Genomic DNA, 18,236 nt, shown 5'->3' on the forward strand with positions numbered 1-18,236 from the left:
ATCGTGAGAGCTTGAAAGCAAGAGGTGGAAAGGACAGCACTCATTACTGCATTTACGACACATCTCTCCTCTGAGAGAGCGAGAGTGGCAGTAGTTTAAAGGGAGGAGGGGAACATCACTCCTTATTTAGTTGTGAAGGAGGAGCGCTTGTAGAGTTTGACATGCACATGTTAGCCAACTGCATTTTTGAGCTGAGCTTTGATATGGCAGCAAACATGAAGACCGGTGAACGAGGAGGAAGAGTGTGGGAGCTGTAGATAAGGAGGAAGTGAAAATATCTGTGGATTTGATTTTCAACTCTGAATGACAGATTGGAGTGTGTTTGGACTAAAGGTGTGAAACGCCACACTCAGAGACATGACAGGAAGATGAAGGGGAAGGTAGATTGTTCTGGAAGCCAAAAGGAATAAGTCACCACCAGAATGCGACCTGAATATTGCACCGAGCGGAGCCTGAATGCTCATCTGCACGCACTCATGTGCTGCGCAGGTCAGTTTCTATTTGTGTTCCTGTGCGCGTGTCTTTACCTAGTCACATGGGCGCTGTGATTTGTGTGTCAGCGGATGTGGTGTTTGCTGATATGTGGTTGTCCACTATTGTTGTGACACTGTATCAGTGTGCGACTCCACGTGGATGAGCGTGAGTCTCTCTCTGAACCATGTTTGCTCAGTTTAGGGTGTGTGAACCAACATAATGACACCCTGTAATGAGAAACAAAAGAATATGCCTCTGTGTGACAGTTACAGACATATGGATAAAAGGGAATAAGTAACATGACACGTTTCTTTTGCAATAGTGTGTGTGTGTGTGTCTGGGTGGGTATGCATGAATAAGATTCACAATGCAAAAGTGGGTGTGTTAGATACAGTATGTGAAAAGCTGAAAAGGTGTGTTTGCTGCACTCATTAAACTATCAACTTCTGTTCAAAAGCCAGACTGAATTCCCACGCTAGTAGAGAACTCGTATGTTGTTACTCAGTATTCTATTTTTGTTTTCATTTAGGAAGATGACATTAATATGACACAACTTTTTTTTATCATATATATATATATAATATATACGTGCATATATATTGTGAATTTGAGAGTGGGATGCTCTTTGTGTGCTTATCGGAGGAAGTGGGCCGTCTGCACCACACGGTTGCTTAGTATTGCTTCTTCACCATAGCAACCACATTAACTGTACCTCACTGTAAGAGGCCAAAATAAAGAGGCAGATAAAGCAGGAGTGTAACAAACTCATAGAACGGCAGGGTTGTGTGATCGATTTCTATTCTGTGCATGGTTGTGTCACTAGTCTGGCATGTTCAGAATAACGAACAAAACAAATACCTTGTCTCAGTTCAAAACTTTCTACACATAATTCCTTGTTTGCATATCTGAGGCGTCAGCTGTCAGAACAGGACTGTAATATGTCCACTTAGATCGCTGCTAAATGTACTGAATTAAATAGCATTCAAGATGTTTGTGCATTTCTGGGTGCTTGCAGTGTGGTATGATGCAACATCAAGCTGAACATGCTCTTGTCATGGTGTTCTGAGCATGCATTCATGTGTGACTTTGACAGCCTGCTACATGTTATAGTAAGTTGTGGAGAATGTAGGTCAGGTAACAATGGTAATTAACCTATTAACTGGTCTTTTTTTAAACTTTCAGCCTAGTTTCCATTTTTACCAAACCTTTGCTAATGTAGCTAAAGATGTATTGCTATAACCTGTTTTGCCTGTCAATTAAATTGTTTTATATTGTGGATTTAATATCACTTTCCAAAAGGCTATATACAAAAATAAACAAATAAAAGCATCGATGTTTTATATATGTATTGCCAGGAAACAACTAGCATGTCATTGTATTTTACACTGGTGTGTCCTTTCTGTGAAAATACCCCCCCCCCCTTCACACACACACACACACACACACACACACACACACACACACACACACAGACATCTAAGTTCAAAAGTTTGGAGTCAGTAAAACATGCTCACCCAGGCTTATTTATTAAATAAAAAAACAGTAATATATAAAGTGCAATATTATATAAATATTTTAACAATTTAAACTAACTGTTTTCTATTTTAATATTTTAAAATGTTATTTATTTTTGTAATGGCAAAGCTGAATTTTCAGCAGCTATTGCTCCAGTCTTCATTGTCACTTGATTCTTCATAAATCATTCGAATATGCTGATTTGATGTTGAAGAAACATTATCAATTCTTATTATTAAACATTCTTATTATTATCAGTGTTGAACACAGTAGTGCTGCTTAATATGTTTGTGGAAACCATAATAGATATTCCAAGATTCTTTAAATGGAAAGTTTATTAAAAAAAAAAAAAAAGCGTTTATTTGAAATACTATCATTTTTATCAATTTAAAGCTTTTAAAAATTAAAATAAAATAAAAATTAAAAATTAAATAAAAGAATAATTCAATAAATTAAATTAAATTAAATCTTACAAACCCAAACTTTTGAATGGTAGTGTATTTACAGTGTGGCTTTCTATTACATCATGTGACCACAGGTAAAATGTATAACTTATATTAATATATTGTTCATTAAAATATGTGATGTAGCATTTTATGCTCTGTGTTTGAATTCAGGCTATTTAAAGCAAGACTGGAGGGACTCTTGTAAATAATACATAATTAACCCAAACTCTCTTCCTCCCCCCTTCTCGCCTCTCCCTCTTTTTCTGCTGTTTCCTCTTCTATCTCTTTTTTTCACAGATGAACGAGACAGGGTGCAGAAGAAAACTTTCACAAAATGGGTCAACAAACATCTCATAAAGGTACAGTCCAGCACGCCGGAATATTCTCATCTTTTCTGCTGCTCTGCACAATGATGAGGTCTGCTGGCCACTGGGCTCCAGTCCACATGACACTCAGGGACTGATCTCTGTAATATTAGGCACTGCTAGTGGTTTAATAAAAACACAATAACAAAGGTGTCTCTCCAGCATTTTGTCCATATGACTCTGAAAAGATGTTCAGCACGTTGTCATGCTGCAGAACTATATTTGTGAATCTGGTAATCCTCTGTAACTCCTGCCATACTGACTACAGATCATGAGAGCAAAGAATGTTGGGTATTTCAAGGGCAGGGCAGATGACCAACCACAGAAAGGCCAGAGTCACTATCTGAGGTTAGAGATAGTGGCCTCATAACCATCTCTGTAATGCTGTAATGTAGGTCAGATCACAGGAAATGAGATGAGTTTGTTTGAACAGTGTTGCTCTAATGTTAAACTTTAAAAGTAGTGAGTTATATATACCAGACGTCTGTGATCCTTTGGGGATCTCTTTATATTGTATTAGAGACAACCGACTCTAATGACAGACAACAGTAGGTAATGATACCTGTTAGCGTTCTTTCTTCATTTCTGGCAGGTGAACAGGTATGTTGTTCCCATCAAGCAATGTTACATTGACTGAAAGCAGTGTGTTTAAATTGTCACGTCTGTTTGTTTGTCCTTTACACACTTCTCACATAAGACACAAAAATATTCAACTGGTCTAAGATGGGGTTGCACAATGTATCTGTCTACAGGAATGACTGCTGACCACAGAGGGAGGAAGCATTTGAGTGTGACACGTTATTATTTAATACTCCTCCACTAGGGAATTGCTCCAGTGTCGAAGTTTAGTTTGTTATTCTCTCTGTCCATGGCAACAGGGCATCCCCTGATTATGCACCTGTGAGAGAGATAGAGATGGAAAGAAATGATTACATTGTGTTCAGGGAGTGTGGGAACACACATTTGAGCGTAACAATATTAGTGACATTGATCATGTGCTCAGATACACAGACTGATACAGACTTCCAGATGTTCTTGTATGCACTGAAGTACAAGATGCTCTTTGAATCTTCTCAAATCATGCTGGAAGACATGATTCAGTTTTTACACAAACACTGCTAGCTTCAAATTCCCATTCATTTTTTTTGTCCCACTTTTCACTCAAATTAATATAATTAGTAAAGTAAAAAATATGTTAAAAAGATATACTGTATAATGTCTATAAAATATTTTAATATGTAATTTAATTTATGTCTTTACTCTCACTTTTGATTGATTAAATGCATTCTTGCTGATTAAAAGTATTAATTTCTTTCAAACTGAATTGAGTGATAAAAGGGGAGGGAATGGAGAAGATAGTGAGACTCAGTTGTCAGGATGTTCTTTTATACTCAGCAGATGGTTCTTCTGTGGCTCTATGGGGAGACAGCTGTGTTGGATCTTCTGTGTACAGTTTAGGATCTCTGAATCCACAAACACACACACACACATGCACTTGAGTACAGAACTTGAAGATCCTCCAATGTTTTTCTTGTTGCCAGTTTACTGGCAAACCTCAATGAATCTGGCGTCCTCTGCTGGTTAGAGTTAGTGCACTGCAGTTGTCTCTCTACGAAACTAATTTACTGTTTTATCTAAACCGCTTTTGTTAATGGGTCGCATCCAACCAAAATAAAAAATAAATACAATTTGTTTTCTAATTTCCTTGAAATACAGTTTGATGTAAAAAGCATGTAACCAAACATGTTAATTCTAGCACAAACCCTATTAAAAACATAACACCACTGCATATAATACAAACACTTAAACATAGGCCTCTAAAGACTGTAAGGAATTCAACTATCTCACTCTAACTGTGTTTCTCTCTCTTTCTCTCCAGGTGCGGAAGCACATCACAGACCTGTATGAGGATCTAAGGGATGGGCATAACCTCATTTCTCTGCTTGAGGTGCTGTCTGGCGTCACATTGGTGAGAAATGAACTACCATTACCTTAACACACAGAGGTTGTACATAAGGTGTACACAAATTTGATTCCAATGCTGTATACAATTCTCCTGTGCAGTTAATGGGGCAGTGATCTGCTTTATTTTCCATAATGCAGTTCACGTGTCACATGAGTTGATCTGGGGGTTAGGCTGATATCGTTAAGTGTCCTGGCTTGTGGCTGATGTTGCAGTACCTTGCAGCAGTCTGACATGTACTGCAATGTGTTGTAAAGACATCTGCATTAGTACATTATTCCTGCACTCAGTCTTGCCCACGCTGATGGCTGGGGACCATGATGCACTGGGGCAGACTGACTGACGTGTGGATTAACAGACAGAGTGCTGACACACCACATGCCCTACACAACTACTGCTCTATCTATCCATCTGCGTTCCTTTCTTTCACCTCATCTTTTATATATATATATATATATATATATATATATATATATATATATATATATATATATATATAAATTCTTTTTTGCACTTTTTATTTGTTGTTTTGTTTAGCTTCACTCTCTTCCTTTATCTTGTTTTAATTTTTTTAACTGTTGTTTCGTACATATATCCGTCCTTCAACACTGTTTTTGTCTTCATCCTTTTTCTGGGACCCTCTCTATGATGATGTCATCAGCACAAGGGGGCATCAACTCTGCGGAGAACATCTGTGTGCTCACCCCCACTCATCCTGCTGGGTGTGGAGGATGAGGAGGATGGAGCTCAGGGAGTATGTGTGACCCCTCCCCTCCCCTCCCCTTATTGAAACAAACACAGTCACACACAGTCAGATCTGTACACTGCATGGCGCAGACTCAAAAGTCAGGTCAATTTTGTGAATATGGTGAGGGGAATGTCTAATACACCAGTTCATAATTTATGATGCCAGACATAATTTGATTTATTACTTTTAGGTGTGTGAGAGACCTTGCCTTGTGTACACATTTTATATACACTTCACTTCAGTACTGCCAACGCTCACGTCACATGCTCACATTGAAGCTGACCACTTTGACACATTTGCCCAATTGTTGGGGGCTTTCTGGTCACCTGTTTGCAGGTTTGCTGTACACGCTGCTGCATTTGCGGGTGATAGTGAGCATGCTTTGCATGAAAGGGTGTGCGGGTCTGCCACGTGACCTCAGTAGAGAGTAATGCTGGACCGATATACTGGACAGGCCAGTTAATTGGATGATATTTGGCTATTTTGATTATTGGCCATGCTTGACAAATAAATATAAAAAAAGTCAAATTTTGACCTTTCAGTCTTGTCAATAGATATTTAATGTTTTCAAACCTGAGAACATTTTGGTTAATCTTATTTTAATATTGTAAAATTGAAATATACAGCTTACAGTTCAAAGGTTTGTGGCCTGTAAGATCTTTTTTTTTATCAATTATTTTATTCAGCAACAAATTAAATTGATTAACAAATTAAACAAATTAAAAGTAACACTAAATAAATTTACAGAAAATGTTTATTTCAAATAATTTCTGTTATTTTGTACTAGCTATTCCAAAAAAAATATGAAGCAGCACATAAACGTTCAACATTGATGACAATAAGAAGCACCAAATCAGAATCTTACAATGATTTCTGAAGGATTGTGTGACACTGAAGGCTGGAGTAAAATTCAGCGTTGCATCACAGAAGTAGACTGTTAATTTGTTAACAAATGCAGTCTTACTGAGCATAAACATTACAAATCTTACCGACCCTAGACTTTTGGATGGTAGTGTACAGTATATTGGTATTATATCGGCCATTTACTACCCTGCATGCTAGATATTGCTATTGGGCGCCCACTAGCAGAGAGATGTTAGCAGGTAAGACAGAGTGTGTGAGATACAATAATTATTTAGATTTGCTGTTTGAATGGTTTGCTAATGGTGACATTTTCACAGTATGCTAGCTATTCCCTGTGACTCTAAGAAAGGATTATTAATTACTGATGATCCTGAGAGGGTCTTGTGTTATTTTGCAGTGTGCTGCTTTTGCTTCTTTCAGGCTTGTGCTAATGAAGCAATCCTGTTTTCACACAGACCTTCAATTCACCCTGATTATCAGTGCACTCACTCATCTGCATTCTCTCTCTGTTTCTCTCTCACTCTCTTTCGGTCTTCAATAGCCCAGGGAAAAGGGTCGCATGCGATTTCACCGACTCCAGAATGTGCAGATCGCCTTAGACTTCCTTAAGCAGAGACAGGTATGAATGTCTACACTTACACATTCTCACTCTCAGAAACAATCACAAGTCGCTTTATACAGATTGTCAGCTCTGTATTTATAAATGCAAGGATGTAACCAAATATTCAAGATTGGGTAGACTAAAATAAGATTATAGGGGGTCAAATACTATTCTGAATATTGGGGAGGATGTGTCCCCTTTAGTGTTTAGGCTAGTTACCATCACTAATGGACTAATGTAATGCACATTTAAGGGAAGGGAATACTAGATGATAGCTTGGGACGTCTGTGTTCTTTGTCTTGTTGTGCTTCAGTTGGCAGCATGGCTCTGAGATAACATGACCTGGAGTTGATAGATGTGTTCTGCCCCATAGAAGTCTGTCCAAAACCCTCTCTGTTGTCACCCCAGCCCAAGGTCCCTAAACCAGACAAAATGCCAGCCAGCGCTCTTCTCCCAGTACACAGTACATAGCTTCTGACAGCTGTATACAAGGTCAACAAATGAGAAAGCTGTCCTGAAATTACATTACATTGCCAGTTTTCACTTGTTTAGTCCCTAGGCATTTTTAGAAGATTCAAGTAATGCTATAAGTGTTTTTTGGGGGGCAATCAGTTTTATTTGAAACCTTAACACCAAATTATACCTTCAACTCATCCAGGTACTTCCCACTAATGCGATTGTTCTGTTGCTTTAATGCAGGTCAAATTAGTGAATATACGCAATGATGACATCACAGATGGGAACCCGAAGCTGACACTGGGACTGATCTGGACCATCATCCTTCACTTCCAGGTAAGTTCACCTTAGTCACAGCTGTGTCCTATTTGAATATGCAATGTTTAACACAGCAAGAGAGGTTAGAGTTAGAGGTGACTCTGCTTAATGCTAATAGCAGCTGTTTACCAGCCTCTCATGTCCGCAGCTGTCAGTTTATGCAACAGGGATTTGCCCATGAAAAAAATAAGAGAACTCGAGAGGGAATGGTTCATAAGGAGAATGTGATGGATGGAGTACAATCTTAAACTAAGACTTTGAATATGCTTAGGGAACGGTTTATATTGTGCTTTAATGTAAAAGGCCTGGCAGTCTACCTGTTTTGCAGAATGGACAGAGGTTGCGGGCAATACAAGCCTGCATGCTGATAAAAAAACAATAGTTTTTAGATTTGTGAAATGCCCTTCAATTTTCTACAGTATACTTATGGTTCAAACTAGAGAAGGAAGGTCTGTTGGACAGATACTGCGCTGCTGGATGGTAGAATTGAAATGTCCCATTTGTAAAGGCAATTTAAATAAGCTGCATGTTAGTTAATCTGAAGCAATAAAAATATATTTTCGCCCTTACTCTTTTTTTTTTTATAGAAAGCTTACAATTTGTGGTCTGATCAAGTAATGACTCAAGAAAGATATATTCAACTCACCGTAGTTACTGTTTCCATTCATTCTTGTCAAATGCATTGTACTGTATGCAGTACTATATTCTTTGATTGTAATCTATGTTTTACCAAACATAGTAGTATGTCATTCATATGAAAAATCACATACTATGTGATACAGTTGTGAAGTCATTATGAACATAAAATTAATCACTGATCAGCTATGAGAAAAGGCCACAATGCTAATTTAATAAAAACTAGATCTTATCAAAAATAATAAAACTGTTATGATAATTTACTCTGCTGATAATTTAAGAGTGTTCTATTAAATGTCATTTAAAATATATAGTTATCATTTACTGCATACTAGCTGCATTTCCCAGGATCCTCCAGTAGAGGACACTGTTATTACCAACAGAGCGGTGACATCACAAGGTGACATATGCAGCTGGTTGCCAAGGTGATTGTGTTTAGTATGACCCCCAAGCATTCTTCAATCAGCATGATTCAGCAGAAAAGAGTGGAGGAAGCAATTAAATAGCAATGAAATAGCAATTAATAATAATAATAATAAAAAATAGATATAGAGAGATTTTAGATTTAGAAATGCTTGTTTTTATTTCTCCACAGTGCTTAAATCTGATATTTTTATATCCATTATATTCCAAGAATAATTGATAGTTTGTAACAAATCTCTGCTCTTTAGTTATCTAGACAAATTGCACTATTTGAACAGATTACTGCAGTTCCTTCAGAAAAAAGCAGACCACTGGCACACAGATAAGTACTTGTAAACTACTTGTTGTGTCTCTGAGACAACATTAAAACATTTTATTAATTGTGCACAGGGATGAACAGAGTCACAAAAAAATAAAACAAGGAATTGGGCTTTTAAAACTTGCATGCTTAAGTGCTATACTTAACATTGCGTAATTATGAAACAATGGAAATTAGACAACAGTACACAAAGCAGAGCGTGTCACTGACACGAAGACAGTATAGAGAATTTGATTTGGGTCAACATTTCAACATTAGCTTTGTTAGTCGCTGTCAACCAAAAATATGTTGGAAAGAGGAATAAATGGCTGGATGGTAGACCACTATAGAAGCTTGTTGTGATGAACACGTTTACTCTTGTCATTGTAAACTCTTAAGTTCAAGTCGGTCCACTTCCAAAGGAGTACTGTAACATGGCATGATCTGTAATGTCTGGCAGACAAAATTACTTTAGCACAGTATAACATAGCATGGATCATTTACGGAAACATCCAGTTTAATCATTTTAGCAGAGGCACATTAGGAGCCATTAGGAGTTGCTCTTTGTCAATATAACCATTCGAAACCACTCCTGTAAGTGCCATTTTGATGCATACTTAACTGTACATTCACTTCAGACCACGAGAGACCAGCTAACCAACCTCCCCCACACTCAATCTGGGACACGTCCCTCTGTTTTGAAACCACTGCTGTTATTTCGGCTAACAGCAGCCTTTCGAAACTGTGCTTTGTATATCCTCATATATGTTTATATATTTAGTTATATTAAATGTTATAAATAATCTGGAGGAGAATCTATGGGAAAATACCAATCAAGCTTCAGTATGTTAGCCTAGGCTGAATTTGCGGAGTGTTTGTCTGGGCAGCTGGGTTGTTTGACAATGATTTTAGTGTGCTGAAATCTTATGCCCTCTATCTGCAGGATAAAGCTGATAAATGTGTGCCCGTCTCTCGTCAGTAAACAGAAATGTACCCCATCTCAGTTACAGTACAAAGGACTCTGGATGCATGACAATTAGGTTGATTTAAAAAAAAAAAAAAAAAAAAAACGTGGTCTCAGCTGGCTGATTATCATGGTATCACATTTCTGTTTGATTTATTGCTTGTTAATTCATCATTCATTTCCTTTGCAATCTTGCTCATTTATGAATAAATACCATCACAATGCTGTATTTTGTGTAGCATTGTCTATAGAGAAGGGATATCTTAATGTTTACAAAGTGTAAAATAGCATTTACTGCTATTTGCTGAATTTCTGCTGATAAAATCCAGTAATTTCAGTAGGAATCCATAAAATCTGGAATTTCATGTAAGGGGAATCAATTTCCCAGCAAAGATTAAGCATTGGGTTCAAAGGGTCATGCAAATGTGCAGTATTGACCAATAGCCTGAAAAATTGCTTTTAATGTGATTGCATCTTTACAGTTGGTAAGATCTTTTATCTGCATCCCCTTAACTCTTTACAGATTTAGCATATTCTTCAGTTGAGTTAGTGGTAAATCCACTCATTCTGAGTTGTCCCTTGTTCATCTCTGTCAAAATGCCTTCTGGTTGGTGTGTTACTATTTAAATAAATGTTGGAGAGGAGGGGCAAAAATGTTAGCTGTGAAATAACATGAATGTTAAGGAGAAACAACTATTTCAGGTTCATTGTTTTCTTGCAGTCTCAGGCTGCCAACCAATTGAAGACTGTTTGATTGGTGTGCATATGTGCGTGCATGTTGAGCTCTGAGCTCACCAGGCATCAGAGCAGGGAGGGAGGGAGGGAGGGATGAGCACGTGGATAGGAGGAGGTAGAGAGGGAGGAGGAGGAAGCTTAAGCAGCAGCAGCGTATTCAGTGAGGCTGCAGCAGACTGGAGATGAAGCTCTTTTTTCCGCTGGTGCCTACCAGTGAGAGCAGAGGAGCTACCCAGCAACTGAGAACTGAGCTATTACTGGAGCCCCTGGCTTCCTCTCTCCCCTGCAGGCCTTTTGAAGCACATAACATATACAGCGAAACGTATGCTTTCAATCTCAGAATCGGGATCGCTGAACCCTGCAGATGCACACATGTAAGTCACACGTTTTAATTTGTACCCAGGTTGTGCAAAGGAGAACATCGGATCAATTTCGCCATGCTTGACTGATGGAGCTACGCTTTTTCAACACTGGGGCAACCACTGTTCTCCGAGGCCAGCAGTGCAGCTCCAGGTTGGGGGAGGATTCCTCTGGATTTCCCTCTTTTCCTCTTCCAGCCATGGTTCAACTGCTCAGCCCAGCCCTATCCTCGCGGCGTTCTAATTAGATTCCACAGCCAGAGAAGCCAACAGTATCAGGGAGCGGCACCTTGTCAGCTATCACTCTTTCTCTTACGGCTCACCCCAATCTATGGACGTACACTGCTTAGTGGCAGAACAAGGAAGACAGGATGGTTTGAAACTGTGTCTACTTCATATATGGGAGTGGACTATGTGCTAAACCACATCTGTAGCCAGTCATGTCAGCAGGGGGAAAGTGGTTGTTGAAGTGAAGTGGTTGTTGAGTGAAGTCTTCACTCATTGTAGTCAATGTCCTCTTTGTTGACTTGAATGTGCTGGTGTCAGTGCATGGGATGCCAGTTTCCGTGGCAGCAGTGACGAGACGCTTAGTACCTAGCCCCTCCCCTTCTTTCTCTTCATGACTGGAGACTTGTTTTAATGGAGTTTGCATGCCTGGGACATGAAACACTCATAGCTGCAGCTGTGAAGACTAAACATCACCTGACGTGACCTGGTTATTCTTGACTAATCAACGGAAAAACAAAAGATGTTAAGCTCTGATGGGTTGTAACTAATTCGTAGATGAGCTGCTTGACTCTGCACTTTCATCCATTAGCAGCAGATCTGGTTCCCGTTACACAGCTTTACTGTAAGTGTTCCACGGGATTTCTACAACTGCTATTTAAAGCATGATCTACTCTACGTGATTCAAGCACGATGGACTGCAGTGATCAATAATGTGTACTTAAGATATTCAGAGAAGCAGGCGTTTCTAGGTATCTTACTGTACACACATGAATATGCTTAGACATGGTTTTCTCCAGTTTTATTTATGTGCAAGCTGATGATTAGTGCATCCTAATTATACATCCTGCTGCAGAGATTTTGAGGATATCTATAGTGTTTTCTATAATAGTGTGTCTCAGAGCACCATGAAATAGCTTGCTATTTAACACATAACTTATGAAATGGGCTAAAAGGCACCAGTTTTTCTTCAGTCAGTGCTGCACCATCTCTGCATTATGAGAGAGTGAAAAAAACATCAAAAGCCTTGCCCGTAGGATTTTAATATTTCATAAAGGACAGTAACCCATATTCAGCATCATGTCCTAGAGCTTATTAGGACTTTAAGTGGTATTTGGTTTAGGTTAACCACAACATTGGCTGAACAACATCACAACGAGAAGACTAAGCAACAGGGGGTATGACTACTGTACAGATTAAAGTTGAGACATGATGTCCTGGGAGAACCTCACCTTGTACCAATCCCTCTTGTCATGGTTAATACTTTTTGAATCATTAACTCTTTAACTTACCTTACTAGCTGACTCAGGCTGGCTGTTTCAATCCCATTGTGGACATTTTTTCCTTTTGGCTCATATTTATTTTTACTCTGTCTCTATAAGATATGGGGAGCTCCCTTGGTTGTGTGAAACAACCCAGGGAAGCTGGACCAGGTGGTGCTGCACCACTATCACCCAAAAGAAAACTTCGCTTTAGACGAAAACGAAAGGCCAAACAGAAGTTAAAAGGTGCCAAAGGGGAGTACAAGAGAAGCCTTGAAGAGAAGGACAGTGGAAGTGTTAAGTTTACAGAGGAGTCTACGACAAGAGCCCCTGATTCAAGCAAATTGGTATCAGGACAAATAACTACTGGAACTGATACACCCACCAGTGTTGTCCTTGTTCCTGGTATGGCCCCAATTTTTGGAAGCACAGGGACATTGCGTGGCAGCAAGATGGCTATTCTTTCCCCAGATCCTAGTCCAGCCTGGCTGGGGGCACTTCGCCAGTTTGAGGTAGAGGGACTCTGTGAAGAGCCTCAAGCTGAATTAGAGCAAGGCAATACAACACCTGGAGGAGGAAGAGTCTGTAAAGTTAGAGGGCGAGTTCAGGGGGTGTTAGAGAGACCCTGTGTTTTACACTCTGAACATGGTGACCTGGAAGTAGAGAAGGAAGGAGGGGATGTGCATGGGCAGAGTGAACTGATGTTCAGTGGGCCCTCAGAAACTGAGAAGAAGGGTGTTGTTCACATTCGTGAGTTTGAAGGGCAACTTTGTGTGGTCCGAACTGTCTATCCAAGGGACTATGGGTCGCCTGTCTGGCGTGACAAAGAACTTGTGGTCCATTCTGGACCTCCAGCTGCATCTCCTGTTACTGGAGGCACTGTGAGAATACAAGTGTCCACAACTCAAGGGCGACCACCCGGAAAGAGCAGCTCTGCCAAACCAGCAACAGCTGCAGCTCAGGAAAAAAAAGGGAAAGAGTTCCTTTTGGACAACTCTGCTCCAGTAGCTGAAGGTTTTGGCCTCCCACCACAAGACCTTCAATCTTCAGGTTATGTTAGCGATGCACCTTTCACCTCACCTGAGACAGGAGGTGCTGTTCAGACTGATTGGGGGAGTTCTTCTGATGTGCTTGATTCTTCTGTGCTTGAGAGTCCCATCTCCCCTCAAGAGATACCGGCTCAGCCCTCCACCCAGGTCAGATTCTCTTCTCTCTGTCTTCCTAAAGCTCTTTCATATTGCTTTTGTAGAATTAATGGGTAGCAATTAAAGCTGACAAGGCTTGGCTGTGGATTGGGGCTCATATGTGTTTGTGTGTTTTGCACTTCTATTTCTATACTACTATATCTCGTGTGGCTTTTTTCTCTCAGCCAATCAGCTGTGCATAGAAAATAGCAAAACCTTCATGAACCTCTTCCATGAGCCTAATCAGTACTGCCCAGACCATCTCTCACTGTCTGCCTCCTTCCCTTCCCTCTATTCCTCATTATTGTACTTCCCTCATACCACCCACTCTCTTTTCTGTCATTCCTGATTCTCTAGGTTCTGTATTCAAGTAAAACTGCTTGGCAGTGCCAAAAACATGATCACAAGTGATGTTCACAGACATTTTGTCATCTCTTAATCTTTTTTTCTCTCTGCACCAGTGTGATTGCTGCATATTTGTATCTGTTGCCTGCCCTCCCTTGCCTAGTGCTCCACCTGCACACTTAAGAGTTATGGCCGGTGGAGAGGGATTTCAAGGCCTTGTTACAGACATTCTTGCAGTGTGCTGGCTGCACTTGGTTTATTAAAGGATCAATCTTAAGAATGTGCATGCCATTTCAGTGATGTCCATCTAGCTATATTTCTGCCAGAGTATCAGCAATGCAGTATAAATGTGGAAAACAAAGTTTGCATGCACACACACCCAGAAATCTCGCCATAGAGCAAACTCTTCTGTTGGGGTTAGTACAGTATATGATGGCTGCAGTCATGATGTCAGGAAATTTCTATATATATATATATATATACAGTACAGACCAAAAGTTTGGACACACCTTCTCATTCAAAGAGTTTTCTTTATTTTCATGACTATGAAAATTGTAGAGTCACACTGAAGGCATCAAGGGCTATTTGACCAAGAAGGAGAGTGATGGGGTGCTGCGCCAGATGACCTGGCCTCCACAGTCACCAGACCTGAACCCAATCGAGATGGTTTAGGGGTGAGCTGGACTGCAGACAGAAGGCAAAAGGGCCAACAAGTGCTAAGCATCTCTCGGGGAACTCCTTCAAGACTGTTGGAAGACCATTTCAGGTGACTACCTCTTGAAGCTCATCAAGAGAATGCCAAGAGTGTGCAAAGCAGTAATCAAAGCAAAAGGTGGCCACTTTGAAGAACCTAGAATATAACATATTTTCAGTTGTTTCACACTTTTTTGTTATGCATATAATTCCATATATAATTCCACATGTGTTAATTCATAGTTTTGATGCCTTCAGTGTGAATCTACAATTTTCATAGTCATGAAAATAAAGAAAACTCTTTGAATGAGAAGGTGTGTCCAAACTTTTGGTCTGTACTGTGTCTATATATATATATTGATTTGATATGTCTATTAATCAGGCCTACAATCTTCTTGGCAAAATGTTTGCAATCAACTTTTTTGCTTTCCTTTCTTTCTATTACATAGCATTGCATTAGTTCTGTCATGAAAACTCTGAGAGTTTAGCATGGTAATATACATGGCAATGTTAATGCTTTTGGTCTTGCATGTAGCAAATACAGAGACTTGCTACTGCCAATATATCCACAGGCATGCTGCTGTGAGCATATATAACATACATGAAATTACCCTGTAGAAGATCTATACTGGTGGAGCTGGGGAAGGTGGAGGGATTCTGAAGTGTACTGACACTGTTACAGCAAGCACTAGCCAAGTATTTGAATGTTGAGCAGCAGGTTTATTGGCTGCTGATGTGAAAATAACCAGCCAGCTGTGCCATGTGAATAACTTAATATATATTATGTGTTTATCTGGTAGGTCTATTGATTTAGAATTGTTTTTGTTTGGTTTTGCATTCTATTTTTTGTGTTTAGCAATGTTATATTACATATGCTGTGGTATTGTGTTGTTTTATATTTTTTGTTTTGTTTGATTTCTTATACTGAATAGTATCACTTACCATTGTTTCATCATTAAATGCTCTTTTACGTTCCTGATTGTAGCACTTCCTTCACTATCCCTTCTGCCCACACTACTTTAAAATGGTCATATGATGCTTTTTTAAAGATGTTATTTAGTGTAATAGAATATGTTGACATGCTTAAATGTTCAAAAAACACATTATTTTTCAAATACTGTACATTATTGTAGGTCCTCTATGCCCCGCCTCTCTCAACACATTGATTTCTGCAAAGTCTCTCCTTCCGACAAGCACAGTCTGCTCTGATTGGACTCAGTGCATTGTGATTGGCCGAACACAAAATCAGAAATGTAACTCCATCAAATTCCATAATCGCAGGCTTCATCTTTCAAAATAAATGTTAAGACAGTTAATAATGTCCTTCGTTTAACCATCAGTTCAAGCCTGAAAGGGAAACAGAGTTGCGTGACACAGTCAGTGGTGAAGCTCGTATGTGTCTGCAGTACACAAGCCACAGACTCTTAAGACAGCTGACTCTCCACTGTGTGACCCCCCCCTCCCTCTCTCTTTCCGTCTCTCTCTAACACACACACTTGCACGCACTGACACACACAACGGGTAAAAATCCACATTTGAATAGTCAATAGCGAACACTTAAACTAATAACAAAACATATTTACAGTAGCTGATTCAGAAGCGGCAGATTGCTATTGCAAAGTCAGAATTTCTGTTCACGAAACGGTTGTGCATAAAATGCATTGCTGTTCTGTTGTAAGTAATCTAAATGCATCTACTTTTGGAAGTCCAAATAAAGTGCTTTTGCTTTCCCCTAGATACACACAGCATCTCCCTGTGTAGTGCTTCAACACTAATTGCGCTTACTGAAACCACGCCTTCTTTCTTAGCATGAACATTTGTACGGTATTACACAAATTTTCTACATAGTGATGTAGACATGTGGGGGCGTGTTTGAATGAGCCATTTTAGAGGGGCGTGGCAGAGTCTTAACTTTGATAAAGGAAATCTCTTTGGATTTGAGACTTTAGTCTTTGCAACTTCACAGATCTTTAGTATGCACCAAGAACTTGTAACATTCCAAAGAGAAAGGAAAATTAGAAATCGCATCATACGACCCCTTTAAATTGTTACAGTGCACATTGGCGTGTGTTCATCTGCCAGTAACATGCTCCGTGCTAACTGTAATGTAATTCGACTAATTGAGGGTTGCAGCCCATCACAAAGAACGACTGTCCTTACTCTATTATAAGGTTTCATACTGAAGTCATCTGCACTCTAATGGAAATTCCAGCGTGTCAGTATGACCTGTCTGCTGTTTTTTTATGATACACACAGCGTGTCATCACCCAGATTTATCTCTGCTGTCATGGACGATTCATCTTGAGACTGATTTGACTCAAGCGTTCTTGTCTGGAAAACATGTTTGATGGTGATACCAAAACAAAAGAAAAGGCAATGTTCAGGTGCATTTTTATGGCTCAGAGCCTGGTTGATTGGACTAGCATTAGAAATCTGTCTGATCTCACCTTCTAATCATCTTTAGAGTAAGAGGCTCAGGCTAGGACAGTTACTGCTCTGTTTCTGTATGTCACCAAATTTGCTCAAGCTAATCTTGGCCTGCATTGATTTTGTGAAGATTGATTTACTCTTATGTCGGTCTGTACTCTCAGAACTGTCTGCATTCATGCCAGGATTTAAAGTGTTCTTTGCTAGCAAGGCAAGAAAAGAAACAGGCAGGGATGTGAAGTGCAGCATATGAGAGGAATGACGAAGGAATACAGATTAGAGCCTGGCACAGACAGATACTGCGGATGCTGACTCCCTTTGTCAAGAGGAAGAGGAAGTGAATGTAGAGGAAAGAGATAAGTGTAAAGTTCATGGCCTAGCTGTTTTACACTTAGACTTTAAATACAGTGGCCACCCCTATAAATATACATTTGCCAAGTAGCGATGCTCGACCGTTATAGTGGAAGTATGACGTTAGTTTCCCTTTACATACAAACCATTTAATGAAGTTCAGGTACAATATAAGCTCTTTTTATTTACCAGATTTCTGAGATCTATGTGAGCGGTGAGTCAGGTGACCTTACTGCGAAAGAGAAGCTGCTACTATGGAGTCAGCAGGCCACAGATGGCTATCGTGGTCTCCGTTGTGCAAATTTCTCCTCCAGCTGGAGCGATGGACGCTTGTTCAATGCTCTTCTGCACAGATACAGGTTCACACACAAACACATTTAAGCATAATGAGTGACCAGTTTAAAAGGATAGGTGCACATCAACAATCAAGATCTCATGGCATTGTGATTTTTAGGCCGGACCTGATTGACTTGGAAGTGGTTGCGCAACAGAGTAACCGTGAGAACCTGGAACAGGCCTTTGAGATTGCAGAGTCGTTAGGGGTAACACGACTTCTAGATGCTGAAGGTAACATTGGTGTCTTA

At 39.7% G+C, this 18,236-nt stretch overlaps 1 protein-coding gene across 18 annotated transcripts in view; it reads left to right on the plus strand.

Annotated features, from left to right (window-relative positions):
* macf1a (microtubule actin crosslinking factor 1a) overlaps positions 1-18,236 on the plus strand; it is a 165,749-nt gene that overhangs the window by 54,647 nt on the left and 92,866 nt on the right. For 9 of the 18 annotated variants that reach the window (XM_059509717.1, XM_059509726.1, XM_059509724.1 and 6 more), the window contains 6 exons: positions 2,733-2,794; positions 4,680-4,769; positions 6,917-6,994; positions 7,676-7,768; positions 17,845-18,011; positions 18,107-18,219. In XM_059509717.1, coding sequence (XP_059365700.1) covers positions 2,733-2,794; positions 4,680-4,769; positions 6,917-6,994; positions 7,676-7,768; positions 17,845-18,011; positions 18,107-18,219 — 603 coding nt within the window. Of the gene's footprint in view, positions 1-380; positions 490-2,732; positions 2,795-4,679; positions 4,770-6,916; positions 6,995-7,675; positions 7,769-12,667; positions 13,849-17,844; positions 18,012-18,106; positions 18,220-18,236 lie in introns of those variants that run through there. The other 9 variants (XM_059509709.1, XM_059509715.1, XM_059509716.1 and 6 more) reach the window with 6 other exon arrangements.

The sequence above is a fragment of the Carassius carassius genome, chromosome 25, assembly GCF_963082965.1.
Source record: "Carassius carassius chromosome 25, fCarCar2.1, whole genome shotgun sequence".
Classification (NCBI taxonomy): domain Eukaryota; kingdom Metazoa; phylum Chordata; class Actinopteri; order Cypriniformes; family Cyprinidae; genus Carassius; species Carassius carassius.